Below are 15,732 nucleotides of genomic sequence, written 5' to 3'. Positions count from 1 at the left end.
CCACTGGACACATATTAGTCCTTGGATACTTTTAAGTAACTTTTTTTGCATTCTCACAAATGTATTTCCACTGGTTTACACACATGGGCATAAAACCAGGAATCATCCTGTGTCAGAATAAAGCATAACTCATTCCAGAGTGGCAAGGAAAAAGGAGAGCCTTTTTATCTGTAAATGAAAATGCCATCGTTTATTAATTTGGCCTTTGACAGCACTGGCTGCTGTCACACATGGGGCTGATTGCGTTAGTTTAACAGATTAAAAAGGTAGTGCTTCTGTCCCAATTTCTAAAATCCCTTTCACACTGCAGTACCTTTTGTGTTAAGGAACAGCAGTTTTTTCAGCCGATATATTTCGCACAACAGTCTTTCACATGGCTGCAATAAATGTCGTGTTTTCCTCCCTCACCCATTATACACATGTGCCCCACTGTGTAGGAGGTCTAAGATCTCGCCCTGTCACCATGCAAGCCCTTTCCCTTTAGGATCTGACTTTTTAAATTGTTTTAGTTGTATCAAGACAGGGGTGTGTGGGGCAAATGCTGCTGCTATCTGCTCTGATGCCGGAATACTGGTACAACGTTCGTCAGGCAACCCCCCTCCCCATGCACGACTAAAGGGCGGGAATGCAGTGCATGCTGGTATGCCTGTCACGTGAGTGGCTGCAGCTAGCGAAAAACTCCTGCGATCTTCCAGGTTCCCAGCCTTGCTAATGGATTATTTCTGGTATCATTATCATGGAAATTTGCGCTAAACTTCTACTACATTCCGCTAGAATTCTGGAGCTAGCTTGTGAGTCATGTGAAATATCAAATATAATGCGCAAATTACCAGGTAAGAAATCGTCAGAATAATGGAACAAAGTGCAGTGTGAAAGCAGCCACTGTTAGTACTCTCCCATGGCTCAGATGCATAGCTTGTATCCAACAGGAGTTCTGGTTCAATATTGTGGGCTGAATTCTGTAGAATTCCCTAATGGCTGAGATCAAACAAACCCCTCCCTGTTGAACTTCTGGTGCTTGGTGAAGACCTTTTTTAAATTTCATCAGACACTTTAAGTACATTTTCTGACTTTATGGTTAATTTTTAACTGACTTTACTATTTTTTTGTAATCTCACTATAGGCTGCTTAGAGACCATGGTGTTAAATAGTAAATAAATTGTTGAAATAAAATACAAATAAATTAATTTGATCAGTATAAATATGATTGAAGTTGCAATCCTTACCCACTTACCTGGGAGTAAGCTTCTCTGAACTGAGTGGGACCAACCTCTGAGTAGATATCTATGGGACTGCACTGCATATGGATCCACCCTAATGCTGCACAGTCCCCAGTGCTAAAGCTATGGCTGCATTCAGACATGGGGTTTATTGCCTTAACTTTACTGATGGTAATGGTTGTGTTTCTGTCCCAATTTCTAACATTCCTTTCACACACATTGTGGAATTGTGGCTTTTTTACTGACATACCACCATGCTGCGCTAAATTTCATTCACACCAGTAGTCATGGTCATGTGAGACAACAATGGACATCATTGGACATGTTGCTAGTCCCCCGCCCTTTCCGCACATGAGAACTTCTGTTCCCCATGATAATAGCAGACAAGAATTGTATGCACAGAGTGGTAAGTGGCTGTAACGCAGCCGAAGCTCTGCTCACGGCCGGAGTTTGATTCCAACGGAAGGAGGAAGTCGAATCTCCGGTAAAAGGGGTCGAGGTCCACTCAGCCTTCCATCCATCCGTGGTTGGTAAAATGAGTACCCAGCATATGCTGGGGGGTAAAGAAAGGCCGGGGAAGGAACTGGCAATCCCACCCCATATATACGGTCTGCCTAGTAAACGTCGCAAGACGTCACCCTAAGAGTCAGAAACAACTCGCACTACAAGTGCGGGGACACCTTTACCTTTATACTGCCAGAGTCATGTTATTACCCACTGCTAGCCTAATTGCCCTGAATCAAGCTTTATAATATACTATACTTCAAACATGTTTTATGGTAACATCTCTGAAGTAGAATTTCTGGCTTCAGCTTTAAACATTACTAGCTACAGGGACAGAAATTAGGCAGGTGCAGCATGGGCAGAACTGGATTGATCGTAGGGCAGGGGTCGTTGAACCTGTGGTCCTCCAGATATTGCTGGACTGCAGCTCGCCTTGTTCCTAACCATTGTCAGTGCTGGCTGGGGCTGATGGGAGCTGGGGTTCAGCAACATTTCAAGGGCCACAGGTTTACTACCCCTGCTGTAGAGCTCTGGGGTGTAAAGGGAAGAGCCAGGGCAGAATATTGTGCACCGTCAGAGTAGAACTCAAACAAACTACAGTTTATTGGCTTTCCAACCACCAATACTGATAAACCCTTTTCTGTTGTGTGTGTGTGTGTGTGTACTGCCTTCAAGTCGATTCTGACTTATGGCGACCCCATGAATAGGGTTTTCATGAGGCTGAGAGGCATTGATTGGCCCAAGGTCACCCAGTGAGCTTCATGGCTATGTGGGGATTCGAACCCTGGTCTCCCAGGTCGTAGTCCAACACCTTAACCACTACACCGTTGTAGCACTCCATATATGGAGCTCCTTTCCCAGAGGTGCCATCTTTGTTTGCTTTTCAGTGACGGGTGAAATTTTTATTTGTCCAGGCCTTCCAATGCTGCAGGTATTACATGATGGATTTTTTAAATGTTTTAGATTTTGGTTGTACTACTACTTGCTGTTGTGATCATTTGCTTAGCTTTATTCTTTATTGATTGTTTTAGGTTTTTATTTATTATAAGGGTTTTAAGTAAGGCCTTCTGGGAGCCATTCTGGCTAAGGAGTGAGGTAAAATATTTGAAAGGGAAAATAAGCCTGATAGAACCTCATAAGATTGACAAGCCTATATATGATTGTCATAAGAGATGGGGTGATTAAATAGAGATACCCATGAATATGAACAAAATAATTTTAAAGGAGAGGAGAATATGTTGTGTCCTGCCTGCTTATTAATTGCTTTTAGTTTCTACTACAACTTCTTTCTCCTCAGAGTATCTGTAAGGCTCTGCCTCTACGTGATCAAAATGTGTGTTTTATTAATTGAATCTGAACATTTCCTGGGACTTCATATGCCTCTCCTTTGCCAATGTACACCACCTTCCACTTGCATCTATTCCAATTCGGCTTCTCATCCTCATGGCCAGCCTCCTGGTTATTTATATTTCTTCATACCAGGAAATCCTGGCTGTTAATTCTGTCATGCAAGGAAAGAATAGCCACCATCTTCTTTCTGAACTGTGAAGGAATTTGAATGACACCCAATAAAATGAAGCATTCCCAGATTATTTCACAGGAAGAACATACGTAGCTGGCTCATACCAAGCCACTGGATCCATCTGCCTCAGTATAGCATACTCTGACGGGCAGCAGCTCTCCAGAGTTTCAGTCTTTCCCAGTCCCTGCCAGGGATTACATATGGGAGTCTGTGTCCATCTGCATGCACAACATGTGCTCTACTCATTGCAATATTGCCCTTCCTCAAAGCATTTCCCCACAACAAAGCCTCAGTTAGATATATGCCTTACACCAGGGGAGGAGAAACTTTTCAGCCTGGCAGACCAGATCCTTATTTCCACAAGCCCAAGCTTGAGAGGTGGGTGGGACCACCCACCTGTCAATCACCTGACATCATTATGACATCAGGTAACAACAATGCCTTTAAACTGTATTTCTAGGTGGTTTCAATAGAAACCGCTTGGAAACACACTTCAAAGGGAAAGTCACACCTTTACCTGCCTACCACCTAGGGTTCCCAGGTTCAGGGCCTGAGACTGATCCTGTATCTTTAGGAGAAGAGAAAGTCAGCCAAGTGCAGGTGTTCTTGCAACACTGTAATGAGAAAAACCACAAGATGAAATTCTCCCTTCCCACTGCACAACGTTTAAAGATACAGAAGACCTCTTGGAGGCCAGGCCTGGCAACCACCTGATACCACATATGATGTCAGGGGCAGGCCAGATAGGCATGGTTTGGGGGAAATGGTCTTGCAGGCCAAATTAGGCTCCCTGGTAGGCTGGAGGTTCCTCACCCCTGCCTTAGACAATAGCACTTTTAACTGCATGCCCTGTGTTTTGGCTGAATAGGGGATAAAAAGTAAAAGCAGACGGGCAGGGCTTTCCCCCCTAAATGGAATATTTTGTATTTCAGCACCATGGCTATTAAAAGTAGCATGCTTTCAAAATGCATTAATCTTATTTGTCATCACTTTATTGACATGCTGCCTTTCCACACAAAAAATCATGCTCAACCTGAGCAGGAGTCTTTGTGTGATGTTAGGCCCCATCTCCTATACATTGATGGCTGGACATGAAAGGAGCCAGTGTGATGTAGTGGTTAGATGACTGGACTAGGATCAGGAATACTAAGGTTCCAATCCCTACTCATCCATGGCGCTCAGTAGGTGACATTGAGCCTGTTACTGTATCCCAGCCTAACCTACTTCATAAGATTGTTGTTAGGATAAAATGGGGAGGAAGTGAACCATGTGTGCCACCTTGAGCTCCTAACAGAAAAGGTGCAATATAAATGGGATATTAAATAAATAAACTTTTACTGGAAGGTCTCTTGGGCCTTTAGCAGCTAACTTACAAGGAGAATTTCAACGGAGAAGCTTTTCCCAACATGGAAATTCAGTGTCACTTTTTTGGGGGGGGGGATTTGTGTATAGCAGTTTGTTCATGTATTTTGAAAAGAGAAAGAGGCTAAATCACAATTAGGAATGAAAGCAGACTTGAGTTGCCACTTGTTTTCTTCCAGATGGCATTTAATATTAAGAACTTTAGAATTTAAACTTTAGAATTCTGTGCATATAACTGCTGTGCTGACAGGCAAAAAGTTGAACAGGTGCCGTTTTTCCCATCAACACCTCAACATCCAGGAGAAAGCGGCACCTGTTGAATGCTGCCTGACCTGCAGCTGTTAAAGGCATCTGAACTCTGCCAGGGAAAAGTGCTTCTAGGAGACAAAATCAGGTTGACTCAAACCCCCGTTTTTAAATCAGAGCACTCCGGGAAAGTGGCCTGACATGTTTTTAGGCCTGAGTACAAATATTAATTCTGTTAATTTCACGAACATTCTCAAAATATGTAGATACAGTGCACAACTAGCCTTAAGTAAAAGAAGCTCCCCACAGAAGGATATTTGTCCCCATTCCTTTGTCAGGGGAAAGGTAACAAGAGGGTTTCTGTTGTATATCAGGAAAAGAGCCTGCAACCAACCATGCATCATGATCTAATAATAGATTTACATAACCACATGCAGGCTTGCAACAGCCTTGGCATGAAGATGGGCAGAAACACATTTTGTAGAGAAGACCCGACTACTGCTATGTGAGGGGAAAAGCAAGCAAACAGTTTTTCAGAACTAGCTTGACATACAGCATCTCCAGTTAGACAAAACAAATAAGATGGAACCAGTCATCTGTAAAAAGGGAACAACAGGCACCACGTGCCTACAAGTCAAATGCCCATAGGTGTGGGTAACAGCTCAGTATCAGAGCATCTGGTTTGCATGTAGAAGGTCCCAGGTTCATCTCCAGGGATAGCAGGGGAAAAAACCTTTGTCTATAACCCCTGGAGAGCTGCTGCTAGTCATTGTTGACAACACTAGACTGGGTGGACCAATGGTCTGACTCATCCTCCTATGTTCCTACTGAGAATGAGTTAGATAATGATCTGATGCCATGAGCTGCACGGACTCAGCAATCGCATAAGGACTATCTCAGTGCTCATCCAAGGGGACAGTTGCTTTTATTGGCATGACAGCATCTGTGTTGCACCAGTGTTTGCCCTTTACCCCAATTCCATATATTAGTATCACAAAAGCAACATCTGTGCTGTTCTGATGGACCCTCTGAGCCCTATGTATAGCCTTGCATGAGCTATGTGGTCTTATTGAAGGCATATCAATAGGTACAGTGCTATGCAGGCCTCAGGTAAGAGATAGCGGCTGGGGTAAGGAGGTAGATCTGAACAGCTCTGTTTTGCTTCCTACACTTTGCCGAGTATGGGAAACTGCTACTGCAAATTAACACATTATTCAAAGCAAGTGTCCAAATCAATGGCTGCAGTCCAGAGAAAGTTAGTTGCTCAAGGCTTGTCACAATTAACTTGCCCCACTGATTTCAATAAGACTTAGAGACAATGACCTTTATCTGAATCTGAGTATTACCTTTGCAATGAGTAAACTCTGGCTTATTGTCTAGGAAACACTTCCTCCTTTCTTTCACTCTTCACATGGATAAGGAATAATAGATGGGTGGGGACTTTATGCTCTTTTTACCTAGGGCTGGTCATAAACACATGCACATCACTTGAGCTAGATGTGTGAACTGACTCCATTGAAAAGGATTGCATTTCAGGAGGTGTCAGGTGACATGAAAGATACATCTGTTCTGTTAGAACTATAATGGTTCAATTCACACATACAAGTCATAATCTTATGATGCAGCTATCATCAACTGATGCATGTGTGAAGCAGCTGTGTTATCTGAGACATCATGTGAAGCTGTTGCCATTATTTGGAACAAGTTTCTTTCCCCACTTTGTTGCAACCTGTGCATTATTCCAAAAGGAGTTCTAAAAAGGAATTTTGCCAGATAGAAACCCTTATGGTATAGCATTTTTCATGTATAGGATGGATGTGAATGTTGCACATCACCTGCCAAATATATTCTGTTCATAGAACAAGGATAAGTTGTCTTCTTGGATCAACCGGCCTCCCTCCCCTGCTTTCTTTGCCTCAAGGACGGTGCTGCCTAGAAGACTGATCTTCTTTCAGTTTTACATGTCTCTAATAAATCAGCCTAAAAATCCTCCTCTCCATCTTCATACCCCCTCCCTACCATTTGTAATAGATATTCTGTCCACAGCATGCTGTGCACTTGAAGATTTATTTTCATATTGTAAATTTCTTTTCAGAGATTGTGTTTTTTTATAAATTTCCCACAAAGCAATCATTATAAGAAAGGAAAATTATCGTCCAAGAAAAAAATTACACAATATTTATCAACCATTTTTTTAACTAGGTAGATACAATATATATCTAATCTTCCTAAGAAACGGAAGGAATTAATGATGATTAACTTGCCATTTGAATTTGGTGAGAATGTGAACTCTCCCTTTAAATAGCATAATTTCTTTTCTTACCTTTGTCAAAACTGGCAATATATTATTCTTGGAATCAAAGATAGTACATCTTTCAAGGCAAGAAATTCTAATAATACAATGTTGCTCTGGCTCCCATATTTAAAAATAAAAGAAGTGCAATTCTCATGCAAATCCCTTACGTGGCTCTTACTCTTTTTAAAATTATTGCTCCTTCCTCATCATTTTAGCAATCTAAGGGCATGCACATTAAAATATTTGTTTTATATTTTATCATGTCCTTGTATTAAACTTTACCATATTGCACAAAAACATTTCTCATCCTTTTAAATATCATTCTGAATTTCTAGCTGTATTTGAAAACATTTAAGAGTGAATTTAAATGTTTAATGCACAAACCTTTATTGTATCTTCTCTCTTTGACAAGTTGGTGTGCTGTCTGAAACTGGTGAAAGCTAGTGTTGTGCATTGTCTTTAAGTGTTTGAGCTACAAGCTAGAAAATTACCAGTTCACAGATGGTCTTAAGCAAACCACTGTTCTTTCAGGCTCAACCAGCCCCATCTGCAATATTGGGATAACAGTACTGTCCTGCCTTAGAGAGTTGTTGTAAAGATTGCTGAGATAATGTAAGTGAAGCTCTCTGAACCCTTAAATTATGCTATAAAAATTCAAGGTGTATAAAACATTTGTGCATTTTATTAAATGGCATTAAAGTAATCATAATATGTTTAAACAATATACACTGAACTGAGCATCTTGCAGATGTCTGCAAACAAATCATAATCCATAAATATATTTCCTTTATTGCTTGGTTTTAGAACTAAAGCACAAGAACCTACCAGGTGTCTTTACAAATCTCTTTCCCCATTTAATATTGGTAAAGTATAAATAAATCACGACGGTGTAGCTGTGATATTAATACCAAAAGCACTATATTCAGAGTGATTCATAAGCAAGGGTGGCAAAAGTGATATGAAGTGCAGCGAAAGATGGCCGTTTGCTGTTGTCTCCAATTGTGAAAATTAAAGTCCAGTGAAGTCAGTGTGCTGTACTAAGTGAACAGCCAGTACGCAAGTGATACAATCAAGTAGAGGGCACACAGAATTATCCAGTCTATTCTTTTTATAGGTGGCCCATTACCTTTCACATGGAGGATGGCACTTGAGGAGACTGTGCCACTAGAATTTTTAGCCCGAACCACATAGAGGCCAGCATCTGTGTCACACACCTTCTCAATGAATAAAGTATACTTTGTGTCCTTGTGCAAGAGCTTTAATTGCTCATCTCCAGTCACTTTCTGGCCTTTCTTGTACCTGAAGCAGAGAGTCAGTTTTTCAAGTCAGATTAACATGAATGTTTGTTAAAGCAAAATAATATGTAGTGTCAAACAACCTCTTACAGACTGGGTCAATCACTAACAGTGGTTCCCTGCCTTCTGATATTTTAATTTTTTTTAAAACAACAACACAGATTTGCTCACAACAATTTAGATAAATTCTTGTGGTTAAAAAAAGAAAAAAGAAAGGGTTAATTAGCAGGAAAGAGATTAAATAAAACCCAGAATCTTGAAGTGTGCGTTCTTAAAGCAGGATTTTCTTGAGACCTTTTGTTTGGCTCCAGAAAGATTAGACATGAACCTCAGTTTCATTTATATATGAGAAAATTTATTTTACCCAAAGTAAGCAGAAAAAGGAAGTCAAGAGTTGATTTTCACCTTCAGAACTGTCCTATGGAATTGATTGGGGTTATTCCTGAATTATTCTATAAGTGAGACAAAAATCAGGACGGGGTTGTTTTCATGTAGGAGCAAGCCCCATTATAAAGTTTGATAATGTTTTACGTCTGTTCTGTGACATGGAGAGGGGGAATGGACAATGAGAAAAACACCCAACAGTGAGTTGACATTGCAAAACCAATTGATATATCAAGAAGTATACAGATCTTAAAAATATATTGCAACGTAGTCCCAGCTACATCTGTAGATTTCCTATCCCGACTCTTTTTTACCAGTAGCAGTCTATCACTTAAAGTTGACCTGCACATAGAAAATACTGGTTTCAGGTGTTAGGAGTCAGGGTGGAGGGAGGGAAAGCACTGATCACCCATTCCTTCCCACCACACATTGTTGGGAACCCATCCCCTGGAATAAATGGCATTGCAGGCAATTACTTCTGACCTGTACTCTTCCAGCCACTGCTTGCTTTTTTACATACCCTAGTGAAGGTATTTTAAAAGTAAAAATGTTTAAGAATAGGTTAGAAATCAGACATAACACAAGGATGGGTTTATTGGTTTCATTTGTTTTTCAGTTAAATTTTGATATCAAACTCTATTCAGCATGGGTTAGCTTTTGGTTTCAAATGTGTTATATATACAAAAAATGATCTCTCTTTCTGTACAATTCTGCTTTCTTTCTATGTGTAGTGCCCAGCATTAAAAAGTGTAGAGTAAAATAGTTGTAAAGAGTAACACGCTGCCATAAAAGAGAGGCAAGTATAGGAGAAAGGAAAGGACATAAGTGATGACATAGCTCAGCTTAGCATTGATCTGGATTTCTTTAGCAAACTCAACATGGATTTTCCCCCATTGACTTGCAGCAAAATCTATGTGGAACGTAGTCTTACTGAGATTCAGCTTACTCTGCTACTTATCATGAACCCATGAAGTTTCATTTTAGGATGAAAATACATAGGATTCTCTCCATGCGCTGTTTCTTCCCCCTCTGATTTCATTTTTGGAAGTCTTTTAGAACCTTTAATACTGGATTTACCAAACAACTTTTCATCACAATTCTAAGATACTATGCAGCAGGGAACAGCAGCATAAAAGATGTTGCCCCATGTCCAGCTCTCCAAGGCCTTTCAGTTGGAAAAGCATTTTCTTTCTAAGCTGGCCAATGGAATAATTGCCACACAGCTGCACTGTGGTCATGGTTGTGATGTCTGGGGCAAAAAAACTTGTTGGCTGGATACATCCAAAGGACATTTGCATTGCTTAAATCATAGCTTTGGCATGGTTGTATTAGACTATCTCAGAGCGTGGAAGTAATTATTTACAAGTAACGAATTACTTGTAATTCATTATTTTTGTGAGACATGAGTGGGTAATTCCTTTACATTTTGATTGTAATAGAACTAGGAGTAATTGTATTACTTTTGAGGAGTAATGGTAATGTTTCCAGCATTACTTTGGGGCATTACTTGGGGGGGGAAGAAGGGGAAGTCTTCTGCTCCTGTGACTTGTGGATGAAAATCATGTGCCTCAAACTGGGTTTCTGCGCAGCATTGCTGTTCCCTCATGCTCTGTGGGTGGGTAGGAGGTGACGAGGGAGGAGGTGGAGAGTGAGACAGGGTGGAGTGGAGAAAACAATTGTTTAAAAATATGGATGGTGGTGGAGAAGAATGGAGTGGAGGGAAAAAGGAGCCGGAGGGCAAGAACATGGATAAAGGAGGAGGAGGAGGAAGCAGCAGCAGAATGAGATAAAGAACTGTGGAGGTGAAAGATGACAACGTGTGTGTGTGTTTGTGAATACTGGGTTTGCACTTGGCACACAAAGTGGCCACTACCACCCTCTCTGGCTAGGACCAGAGCCTCAAGCAGGCCAGGGGTGGACTCAGGGGCCAGTACCCAAACATCCTTCTTCTAAACCAAATGTGTAACATGGGCACCTTCCCCAACAAAGATTTTAGTTTTCAAAACTCACAGGTTAGTCTCTTTGTTTCAGTGCCTCATGTTTCTGGCTGCAAGATTTGTATTTATAGTCAGACATGGCAAAAGGACATGTATGTGATATTAATTTATACATGAGAGACAAAATATCCCCTTGACACTTTTCCCTATCTCTGGAATCTAGTATTAATTCTTCTATGCTCTCTCAAGATCAGAGGCCTAACCCATCTACTCACATATGCTCTGGGCCTGTAAATACTATCCACTATGCTGGTTCCCCTCTCCCTGGTTGTAAGCAGTCTCTCCCTCCTGCGGCCCGGCAGCAACAATTGGTTTACGCTGCTTTGGGAGGAGGGCTGGATACAAATGAAAGCATCATCATCAGTGCTTTTTTGCTAAAAACTGAGGTGCCATTACTTATATTTTGATAAAGGTGTTGTGGGTGCTAGCACAAAACGGTTGCCATGAGCTGCAAAAAGCGGCCGGTGAGTACTGTCACAAAAAAAGCACCGATGATTATGATGGTGATAATGTAAAGGAATTCAGCCATATTGACAAGCTCTTAGAAAAGGAATTTTACTGTGCAAGTCACTTTTAGTGGCTGGAATGTTTTGTTGAGAGGCAGAGATGTTTCATTTTTTATCATTCATTTTAAAATATATAATATTTTGAGTGAGGTACGCTTTAATCTCTTTGAAATATGAGAATTATGGTGGCATCAAGGCCTAATATTACTTGCATAATATAACAGTTACACTGGGCTTTGGCTGGAAATGGAGTTATGTGGAGTGATGCAAACAGGTCACTCTGATTTTCATATTGGTGGTCAGTTATATGTGGTACTCAGTGGGAATTTCTCTATTTATATTTAGGTTTTCTCATTGTAAGCTACCCACCAGGTAAGTATAGGCTCTGGGAATCCTGTAACTTCTACTTCCAAAGTCACCGGAGAACCTTCCATGACAGTTACATTAGATAGAAGCTTGGAGAAGTTAGGTGCCTGTCCAGATAGGCTGACCATGCTGTTCTTTTCAGATATACTTTTAATCTCTTCTTGGGTGACCATCTGCCTCTGACAGCTTCTGGTGGTGTCTGGCTGAAACAGGAGATCTGAGAATGTGTTGGCTTGAGCATGCAGCCTGTCCTGGTTTTTAGTAAAGTTATTTCTGTCATGCAATTGTCCCTCTGCTTCTCTCATGCTTCTGTGGACCTCATGACGTTGCAAATAGGTCTTGCACACTTCACTTGTCATGCAACAGGCAGGCTTAGTCTTGAACATGCTTGTAACAGGGTTAGCTTCAGGTATTTCTGGTGAACTATGAGAAAATGGGGACTCTGCTTTATATATTGAGTGGTAACTTAGGGTAGAGGAAGAAAATCTCCCTGGCTGATCTGACATGTGTTCGTTTTGGTGACCAGGCGTGTCAGCATAAGCAACAAAGGTTAAAGGATCGCATTCATCCGTCATTCTTTTACTGCCAGCATTTATCTGCATTTGCACACTACAGGAGCTGACATGCAGACTATGTGAGCTACAGCAAGGTGGCTCTTCTAACTCTGTTTCAGAATGCAGAATGTTGGACTCTGGTGTCTCAGAAAGAGGTGGCAGTGAGATATCATCAGGAGATATACACTCATATTCATCTCCAGAGGGCACTTCTTCTGCCAGCAGCTCGGCCTGAAAGCTATCCTCTTTGGCAGAAGACAAGAGATCTGTGTCCTGTGAAACAAAATCCTCACCAGCTGGGCAGACAACTGAAATATCAGCCAATATTTTCTCTTCCTTAGAGTGGGAGAGAGAGAGAGAGAGAGGGAGGGAGAGAGGGGGAGAGAGAGAGAATTAACAAAGATGATGGAATTGTTATTATTGTTTGTTTTCCCTTCATATAATTATTTGACATGTTTTATTTTACAAAGTAATTTAATTTCTGAAAGCACAATAAATTAGTTATGTGGCTAACAGAATGTCAAAACTATTAGTTTACAATTTATTTACAGTTTAAAGTCAAGCTTATGATCATTGGGCTTTTCACTTCTGTCAACTATAGACCCTTATAGCAATTATTGAAATGTGCAGCATGTCCTGTCCCAAGGGCCTGGGTAATAATAACAAGGGAACAATTGATGCTCCCACCTATTTCTGCTCCTGTAATTCTTTCTCAGGGGTGTTTCAAACATCTCATATCTACTCCCACTCCTTTAACTCTCTTTTGAGGCAGCTATAGCTGTGATGTGGCCTCTCCACTCCCCACTCCATCCCCACCATTTTATGATGTATAAAGCTCCACAGAATTCTTTCAGCACCAAATAATCAAAGAAATCTATGCCACTGATAGTCCCCAACTGGCTAGCAATGTTATGCAGGCAATTGAGGCTCCTCATTCTTTTTCAACTTATATGAGGCCAAACAGACAGAAACCAGTATTCAGTTGCAGGAGCCTGAGCAAATAGTCTCAGTTGCACAGAGGAAGAAGTAAGTTTGTCAGCGTGTCATGTCCTTCGTCCTTAATCATTATAATTACAGGGTTGCAAAGCACATGGCGGTATCTTCTGTGCTAATAACAAGAATGCAATTCTCTGAGTGTAGATCCTTGTTTAGCCAAAACAACACCATCCACACATAAGAGGGAGATATCAGCAAGGTTGGAGAAACCCCATGTTTTGTAGAAGCTAAAAAACAAAACAATTAGGGAGAAAATAGCTCAGTGAAGATAGAGGATGCTCAGTGGCCATGGAATGCTAGCTGACTGTTGGAGGAGGGTGGGAATGGAAAACTGGCGGAGTTGAAATAGAATGGAGTATCATGGAAGAGAGCATGGCTGGCCAACTGGCTAAAACCCTGAACAACAGTACTCCACACTTTTACCCTCTATAATTACTCCCACTTTTACCCTCTATGCGTTAAGAATGGACCCAAACCTAATTGTTTGTGTGTGATGTGTTGAAATAATGGGACTTGTATGCACACATGTATCTGTGTGTACAGGGTTTCAGACAAAGTTATAAACTCATTAGCTAGTATGACAATTAAATGACAAAAATATGTTGTGATAATCTTGATGCTACCCTCATACTAAGAATGAATCATGCTGTGCCATGCCAAAGATGTCTGAAGAATAAACTCAGGAGGTTCAAATGAGATGATCGTATTTTTTCAGAAGCACATATGAAATTGAATTGGGGGTCCCGTTGGGCTAGAACCAGGTACACATAGAGGAAGATGGTCATTGTACCAAAGACCTAATTAGGTAAGATTAAGATAGTTCACTCCCAGAGACTAATGGAATCCATTGGATTCCTGAATACCCTGGGGGAGTTCCCAGTAGATAGAGCAGGTAACCCTGTTGAAGTCCTTGTCATGCTGTAGAACAACAAAGCGCACCAGGTTCTTGACACAGTTGCCCCTGAGTGCCCTCTCCAGCACAGTGGAGCCCAGTTTGCACCTTGATACACCAGTGAACTAAGGGCAATGAAACAGGCTGGACAATGGCTAGAGCGGAGAAAGATGTTCTGTGAGGCTGATCGGGCATGATTAAAACATCATAATCATGCCTACGATGTGGCAGTGAGGCAGCGAAGAAGGCTCCTTGGCTGCCATCATCACATACTCAAGTAGCTGTCCAGTGGAGCTTTTCTGTATTGTCAGGGGTCTGTTCATATCAACTCCAGGAAATGGAGTTTTAGACCATTTGGAGGCCCACTGTGAATTGTTTGCAAGGCACTTTGAGGGTAAAATTGCTCGCCTCCATAGCAATCTTCATGCCCCATCCACATCCACTGTAGTCCCCAGTGAGGTGTCCAGTGCAACATCTGCTACAACTTCTTGGGAGTGGTTTCAGTTGATGCAGCCTGATGATGTGGACAAGGTGCTTGCAATGATGCGCCCAGCAACGTGTCCCCTTGACCCTTGCCCTTCTTGGTTTATTAAAGCTTGCGGAGGGGGGCTGACCGAGTCGATCCAGGGTGTGCTTAACACATCGTTGCAGGAGGGATTGGTCCCAGCCGCCTTGAAAGAGGCAGTAATCTGATCGCTCCAGAAAAAGTCCACCCTGGACCCACTGGTTTGTGACAACTACCGACCGGTTGCAAATACCCCTTTTTTAGGGAAAGTGAGTGAGAGGGTTGTAGTGCCGCAATTGCAAGTATTCTTGGATGAAACAGTTTATCTTGACCCATTCCAGTCTGGGTTCAGTCCTGGTTATGTGACTGAATTGGCCTTGGTCGCCCTAATAGATGACCTTTATCGGGAGAAGGACAGGGGGAGTGTGACCCTGTTATTCTTACTTGATCTCTCAGCCGCTTTTGATACTATTGACCATGGTATTTTTATGAGCCGACTTGATGACAGGGGTATTGGAGGCACTGTTTTAAAGTGGTTCCGATTCGAGTGGTTCCAATTCAACCTCCAGGGTTGTTTTCAGAAAATAATATTGGGTGATTGTCTTTTGGCCCCCTGGCAGTTGTGCTGTGGGGTAACGCAGGATACCATCTTGTCCCCAATGCTGTTTATTTTATTATTAATTTATTACATTTATATACCGTCCCATAGCCAAAGCTCTCTGAGCGGTTTACAAAAATTAGAGATCATTCCATAATTTTGGGGCCACCACTGAAAAGGCCCTCTCCCTTGTTGCCAGACTCCCTTGGAGTAGGCACCCTGAGAGGGCCTCTGAGCGTAGTGTATGGGTGGGTTCGTGTTGGGAGAGGCATTCTATCAGGTATTGTGGTCCCAAGCTGTGTAAGGCTTTGTCGATTAAAATCAGCACCTTGAATTGGGCTCGGAAACATATAGGCAGCCAATGCAAGCGGGCCAGAATCGGTTTTATGTGTTCGAACCATCTGGTCCCTGTTACCAATCTGGCCGCTGCATTTTGCACAAGCTGCAGTTTCTGAACTGTCTTCAAAGGCAGCCCCACGTAGAGCACAT

The 15,732-nt window shown here is 41.8% G+C and overlaps 1 protein-coding gene across 4 annotated transcripts in view; it reads right to left on the bottom strand.

Annotated features, from left to right (window-relative positions):
* Positions 1-7,881: 7,881 nt before the first annotated feature.
* Positions 7,882-15,732, bottom strand: part of CCDC141 (coiled-coil domain containing 141) — a 179,009-nt gene continuing 171,158 nt past the window's right edge. For all 4 annotated transcript variants that reach the window (XM_061608321.1, XM_061608322.1, XM_061608324.1 and 1 more), the window contains 2 exons: positions 11,702-12,588; positions 7,882-8,449 (listed from right to left, as the gene is read on the bottom strand). In XM_061608321.1, coding sequence (XP_061464305.1) covers positions 8,188-8,449; positions 11,702-12,588 — 1,149 coding nt within the window. In that variant the 3' untranslated portion in view covers positions 7,882-8,187. The remainder of the gene's footprint in view (positions 8,450-11,701; positions 12,589-15,732) is intronic.

The sequence above is a fragment of the Rhineura floridana genome, chromosome 2 (genome assembly GCF_030035675.1).
Source record: "Rhineura floridana isolate rRhiFlo1 chromosome 2, rRhiFlo1.hap2, whole genome shotgun sequence".
NCBI classification, from domain to species: domain Eukaryota; kingdom Metazoa; phylum Chordata; class Lepidosauria; order Squamata; family Rhineuridae; genus Rhineura; species Rhineura floridana.
This window is presented reverse-complemented; position numbering and strand designations above follow the sequence as displayed.